The sequence below is a fragment of the Cynoglossus semilaevis genome, chromosome 19, assembly GCF_000523025.1.
Source record: "Cynoglossus semilaevis isolate Cse_v1.0 chromosome 19, Cse_v1.0, whole genome shotgun sequence".
In the NCBI taxonomy this organism is placed as follows: domain Eukaryota; kingdom Metazoa; phylum Chordata; class Actinopteri; order Pleuronectiformes; family Cynoglossidae; genus Cynoglossus; species Cynoglossus semilaevis.
In genome coordinates this window covers 3,758,244-3,765,594 of record NC_024325.1, presented here as the reverse complement: position 1 = coordinate 3,765,594, position 7,351 = coordinate 3,758,244, and the positions used below count along the sequence as shown (strand labels likewise).

Below are 7,351 nucleotides of genomic sequence, written 5' to 3'. Positions count from 1 at the left end.
TTTATTTTCTTGCAAGGTAAAAAAAAAAAAAAAAAAAAAAAAAAACACCCTGAAAATCATTTCCTAAAAATAACTGCAAATGCTTCCAACACAGGAAGGCCGTGGTCTAAACTATGATCTTTGAGGGGATTGGTGTAAACTTAAAAAAAACAAAAAAACAAAAAAAACAGCATTTGAAGAACACCCAAGCAATACTAGGTAAGATTTTAAAAATATATACATGACTCGCAGGCAGGTGTAAAACCTGGATCGTGCTAAGGATAATAATCTTGAAGCGATTATAATAGCATCTTGAATAATTTAAGACGATGCACAGAAGCTACGCACGCACGCACATGCACACACTCACATTCAACAAAATAATATAGTCACAGAGTGGCAGGAACTACCTTTGATGTTCTGGTTTCACGTGCCTGTGTGCATACAGTACAGGGCTGCGTGATGCCCACGCTGTGTGCAGCAGGATGCAAAATACAGATCAAGGAAACACTGACATTAGAGTTTACTGCCGAGTGAAACTTGGCTTCAGGTATCGTTTTTCTGGATTACAAAAAAAAAAAAAGTCTTAGTATTTTCAGTTTCATGGATATTGCATAAGAGTCTAAGTAATAAATATAAAGAACACGCAAGACAGAATGACATTATACAGCGTAGGAGCATCCGCCAAATAAATGCTTGAATGTCTTAATGGCAACATTACCGATAGCACTTCGGATTCACATCGAATTGTCGCCGGTGTTTTCTGCATTTATTGGCTTCACAAGGTTCACTGTCACTAACCGGCTTTTTGACACAAACCACCCGCGCAAGTGAGCCTTGACAATGGGATTTCATTGGTCACAGATTCTCTAGCCCAGGCGTGGGCAGACATTTTGATTCGCGGGCCACAGGTGGTCCTAAAATTGAACAGGGGGGGTGGCCGGGTCAGGAGCAGACCTATAGATAGATAGATTACACGAGAAACTCATGCATAAAGGATAATTAGCTAAAATGCTTTTATCATTTTCTACGCCATCTATTGGGGAAACATGGGTATTGCAGGGAAAAGGCAGAAGTGTTGTGATATTATAAATTATATCATTTGGAAAAGTTTGGCGGGCCGGATTCAAAAGCTGAACGGGCCGCATCCGGACCCCGGGCCTTAGTTTGCCCATGCCTGCTCTAGCCTTTAGTCAACATGAATGGATTGTATGTTAGAATAGGACAGCCAGCCAAAAAAGTACTCTTCCGTTTCAAGGTGTAGGGTTTTGTAAGAATGCCGATGTAACGCGTTAATACTCGAAACAATTATGTTTTGTCATGCAAATGTAAAAAAAAAAAAAAAAAAAAAAAACTTGAATGAAATTTAATATGCTGAATATTTTCCAAGATCCAGGCTAAGCCGTAACAATAATATCTGACACACTTAATGTGGTCAAGCCTGTAAATCCGCTCGATTGTTGTTTACAATCTTGCAGCACAATGACTAGAGTTCGTGGTCAAGCCTGTTTCTCAAACAGTAAATCCGCTCGATTCTTGTTCACAATCTTGCAGCACAATGACTAGAGTTAATGATTTATCTACCAATAACTGCACAGCTGTAGAAATGTGATCATCTCTGGCACTTTCTCAAGCATATATTCACTTAAATCAGCCCCATCCGACTGCTTTGTTTCAGCAGATTAGAATTTAAAGTTTAGGTGTGTTGGTGTTTTTGTTGAGCTGATTTTATTACCAACCAGCAATTTGAACAATAAATCCTGTGAGACCAAGCAGAGATCGACTGGGTTTCAACTGTGCGGTAAACAAAACACAAAAAAAACAGCATGCGCAGCCTACTTAAACAGTACAACTCAGCAGCTTCAGAGGAAAAGGACGAGGAAATACTGGGGGCGTTAAAATGGTTACATGACGAGCGCAAAGTTCCTCTGATACACATGCTTTCAATACAGGCCTAGACAAGTCTTTGGGTTTCTGAGGTAGGAGGATGCAACACAGAGCACCGGAGAAATATGTGTCACGCTTTGAAAATCACTCTAATGGTGACAGGGGGGGAAAAGGTTTTTTCTTTTTGTTTTTTTTTTTCTTTTCTGTGGTCTCATTTTGCCACATTTTATACTGCCCTAAACCATTGAATGGCCTTGCTAAAACCATGCGAGATATTCAAGCATTAAAGCATTACAACGTAGTTGCTAAACCTGTTGGCTGTTTTTTTTTTTTTTTTTTTAAACCTATCATGAGATAGTTGTAGTGAATAACAGACTTGTCACAGACTTTCAGCATAAAATGCTTTTTACCAGGAAATATGTTGTACATTTTCTACTCACGCGGATGACACGTCTGCTACACATTTTGTAAAAATGATAAAGGTCAATATTTTTGACACGGGGGGTTAAACTGAGCAGTCCTTATCTCCACTGTCTTTCATATGGAATAAACATACTTTGAAAATGAGTCCACGGTCAGACCAAATAGACCGTGCGTCTCCAGCTCAGCAAGGACTTCCTGTTGGTTGTGGTTTGTTAATACGTATCTTAAGACAGCGTATTGCCTGAGCAAATAAAGCATAAGTTAATGATATTTGGGTCATCCACTGAAATTTTGGCGACGCTAAAACCCATCGGGGGGTAAGCCAAAGTTATTGTTTTAAAAGGTGTTAATAGCATAAACAGGTTGTGACGCGTCTCCAAACAGCTGCAACAAGTTTTAACATTGTATTTTTGTCAGGCTTTGAGCTGTGTTGGGACATAAACAGGTTGCGACGCGTCTCCGAAGAGTCACCAACAGCTGCAACAAGTTTTAACATTGTGTTTTTGTCAGGCTTTGAGCTGTGTTGGGGTTTTGTTATTGGTACTCAGGATCAGTACTGGTCCGATACTGGTATATATTTCAAGATCAAACATTGTAAAAAAAAAAACGACTGTAGCCCGTCCAATCCGATACCTAAGCCCAAATGCTCAACTTAATTTTGGGCTAAGAAAAAAGGGACACTATCGCCTCAGCAATGGCAGCCCGTGGCCAGCATCGTTATCGGTATTGGACGGTGTCCAGTCTTCTCTATTTTCCTCCCACAAATTGAAACAATTTCACATCAAAACCTTCAGCTTTGTAGCAGGTCTTCATCCAACTCAATCTGGGGTTTTTTTCTTCTTCTTTTCTCAAAATTACAAGAACATTCTCAAGGAACTAGATTTCACACCTTGAATGATGCAACAGACAACCTCCAGTATAGTACAAAGAAGGAATTTGTCTCATGGAAAGACTGCATTGAGGTCCGTTGGATGTACGGAGAAAAGGCTTTGTTATTATCATTTAAAAGGGTATTTTGACTTTTTTTTTTTTTTTCAGAAAAAAAAGGGAAACACTGTTGTAGGTGAAATGAGTTGCGGCTATAACATTGGATCTTTTAGGAGTTTTGTTAGTTCACCAAAAGATAGCCAGGGGGACCCACCGCGAAATTGTTTGGGACAACAAACTCAATCGGACACATTACGCCATCATTCAGCCGAAAACAATGATTTGTGCATTCAGGCACAGCTTAGTTTAAACACAGAGTAACTTGTACAGAATGTCCTCAGAATCAATCGAACCCAAGTCATCAACAAAGTCAACTAAAAAGAAAACAAATATATTTAGAATATTTTTTCATAATATTATTTGTCACGATAACTGCTGCTACCTTTTTAATTGTATTTGGATTTTTTTTATATATATTTATACATATATTTTTCATATATTGTATACATTTTATTTGATATTTTTATAAAACGATTTATTTTAAAGGTTGTTGAACTTGAGAGTGAGCGCAGTTTGTTGAAAATGTTTGTGATAATAATAAAACTTTCGGGCTTTTGAACGTTTTTGAATTTTTTTAACGTTGAAACGGGCCCAAAAATTGCACCCGTTTTTTGAACATTTTTTTTAACATTGAAACGGGCCCAAAAATTGCACCCGTTACTCCTCTAAAATATGTTGTTAGCAGGTGCTACATTTACCACCAGGTGATTAAAACTAGCTTAAGACTTTTTCTTAAATGTTTGTTTACGACGTAAACAAAAGGTGGACAAAACAAAACATCTCCAATATAAAGTTTGGAACTGGACACCAACCACAGTAATGAGACTTTTACATGGACTACTGGACCCAAAAGTACCAACATAACACCTGTGGGTCGTAGTCTTGTAATAACATTGAATCATTTTAGGATAAAGCAGTGAATCAGTGGTCACATGACCTCATAAACGACCATTTCCCAGAAAACGGACATTACGCAAAAGCCTAGACATGAGCAGATCCTCTTACATGATCCCAATGCTGATGCTGTATTCCTGCGTGAGTGTGTGAGCCGACAGAAGCCACACAAAAAAAAAAAAAAAAAAAAAAAACGCCTCCAGTTCTTACCACTGTTTCACACACCCTGCATTGTCTTAACTCCCATCAGCTTCTTCCACTAGTTCTCCCAGAGGTGTTAGTGGAGCTTCAATATCCTGCTACACATTAGAGATGGAATAGACTGAGAGACTTACAGTAAATGCCTCCCCTCCCTGACCCACAGAGTGAAGAAAACACAAGTCAACTGTTCCATGGATGCGGTCATTGTGGCCTGCTTGTGCTTCTTTCAGTTTTGTAGTGACATATGAAACAAGTGTTTGGGGAGGGGGAGATAAGTCTTGCATAAGGTGATGTAGAGAAATACTGATTCAGAGACACCACAAAACTGTACCTTGAGGTGGCTTTTCAATTGGATCCAACCCAAGAAAGAGGAAATCAGACTGGAGTGAACACGATGTCTCCGAAAGAGGACCTTCCTCATTCTATTTTAACACGCCGAGTCTAGTGATTTGTGACAAACTTGGCAGAAAGTAGTGTTCATTTCGAACATGAAAACCTCCTGGCTAAGGAGTTTTTATACTCATTAGCCAGTTTGACTTTAGCTTCAGTATTTTTAAATTTTTTTAGATTTAATTGCACTTGATTGATTCTATGTATTTTAAGTCTGGCTTCCAAAAATAATGCTGTTGTACAAACATTAAAAATCTGATTGGTATATACTGCAGAAAAAAAAGCCAAACAGTCTTACCATAATTATGTTTCCACTGTTCAAGTATTTGTCTTGAAATAACTATTTAAAACTATTAAAACTATACAGGAGTTATATATAACTCTACAGGAGTTATACTGTATATAACTATACAGTATATATAATACTATATAACTATAGATATATCTATATCTATATATAGATATATATATAACTCTATATATAGAGTATATATATATATATATATACTCTATATATAGAGTTATATATATATCTATATATAGATATAGATATATCTATAGTTATATAGTATTATATATACTGTATAGTTATATACAGTATAACCCCTGTAGAGTTATATATAACTCCTGTATAGTTATATATACTCTCTCTCTCTCTCTCTCTATATATATATATATATATAGAGAGAGAGAGAGAGAGAGTATATATAACTATACAGGAGTTAAAACTATACAAATCGGACTAAAAACACTAGTTTTTGAAGAAACGTTGTTTGGTTTGACAAACCTCTTGCTTGATTCATGAACAAGCAAGAGATGATTAATGCTGCTTCCTGGAGCGCATGAGACGCCTGACGCACAAATCACTGCGTAAGACCCACCCAGTAGCATCCCAGTTCTATTTAGTGCCCAGTGTAACTCATCACTGACAAGTGTTGATACCGTTGTGGTTTTTTTTTTCTTCAATTTATACCCTGTTGTGACTACCAAAAACGGTGAACACTGTTAGTAAAAGTGGTGTAAAGAATCCTAATTGTATTTCTGTTGAGACAAAAAAAAAAGGAAATAATAGCTAAACATGAAAGTGGTGTTGCTTAACTGCTTTCTTCTATAATTACCGTTATATCTTACGTTATAAGAAATATAAGCATAGGCTTTTAGTAGTTCCTAAAATAAAATAACAAATCATATGTATATGTGATATATAGCTCATTCGCAACTACTTATGAAGCTACTTGGGAATCTCCACGCAGGATGACAATGAACCCTTCTGTCATGAGCTGGTTGGTTGGTGTTGTAGTCAAAAGTGTCCGTTATAAAATAGGATTTAGGCAGATACAGTATATGTATGTATGTATGTATGTATGTATGTATGTATGTATATATATAAAAATAGTATATATATACAGTAACTGCTATGGTGACCTTCAAATGGAGCAGCCTAAGAAAAAATATTATGTGGAGAAGTAAATCTTTGCTATGACAAAACATATAGTGTCAATAGGTCAATAGTGGTTAGAAGTAAATGTCATTGTGCATGTGATTCTACATGCAGAATGAAAGTAAAAAAAGAGTAACAGTAATTTGATCTTTTACATGAAATTCACCTAATGAAAACATGATGTGTCATGGGAAGTTTTAGGGTTGGCAAGAGTAAAACTAAGGTCGGGGGAAATCTTAATTTTCTAGATCTTGAATTTGTAAAGCAGGTTTTTGGTCGCAGTCCAGTCAGCCCAGATAAATCAAACAATTAGAAAAGTTTACAAAAATTTTTAACTTAAACATTTCCAAGCACCTGAGATGCATTCAAAATTAAGGTGACGTCACATTTAGCCTCTTAATCTCCAGATCTCTCTGGTATGTAAACAAAATCCATGTTTACATGAACCTTATCTGAAGTTCAAACATAATGAATACTTTTAGTTTGTTTGCACTACGAAAGATTCCTAATTCCTCATTTCAGAACCACGGTGCAATTGATGTTTCACGTAAAGACTGACCTGAATTTACCGGATAGCCATATTCAAGATAAGAATTGCGCAATCAATGTGGAATGAACACAGGTTATGTTCTTCCTGGTACAGCAACGCTGGTTTGTTCTGCTTGTTCAATATAACATTAAAAAAAAATCCCACTTTGCACTTTTACAACTCTAACTAGGAACAGGAAACACAGTTGTGTCACGGCCTTACCTGCAGAGGAGCAGTCGTCGTGGTCGGAGCTGAGGTAGCCATCACTCCTCTGGTCAGGGGTGCTGCACCCGGAGCCCCGGGACGCTCTGGGCTTCAGGTGCGGGAAGGAAAGGCCGCCTTCGTCCCCGGAGTCCATGTCCCTGCTCTGACGAAGAGGCCGACGGTTGTTCGGGTAGACGCTCAAATTGTCCCCGCTTCCACTCTTAGGGGCCAATAAATTATTCTTAACGAAATTCTCATTCAGCTCCGGGTCTTCATATTCCCGGTCACTGCTCTCCTCTTTGTCAATGGGCTGAGGGACGATAATAGGAACTGCGCCGTCTCTCCGAAAGCTGGGTTTCTCCGGAGGGACAGGGATGGGGACGGGTATACCTGCCTTCCCGCTGAACCTGCCTCTC

At 37.9% G+C, this 7,351-nt stretch overlaps 1 protein-coding gene across 1 annotated transcript in view; it reads right to left on the bottom strand.

Moving 5' to 3' along the window:
* abr (ABR activator of RhoGEF and GTPase) overlaps positions 1-7,351 on the bottom strand; it is an 88,907-nt gene that overhangs the window by 80,585 nt on the left and 971 nt on the right. The window contains 1 exon segment of the mRNA XM_008332330.3: positions 6,954-7,351. This exon segment is cut by the window's right edge and continues 971 nt beyond it. Within this exon segment, the coding sequence (XP_008330552.1) occupies positions 6,954-7,351 (398 nt within the window).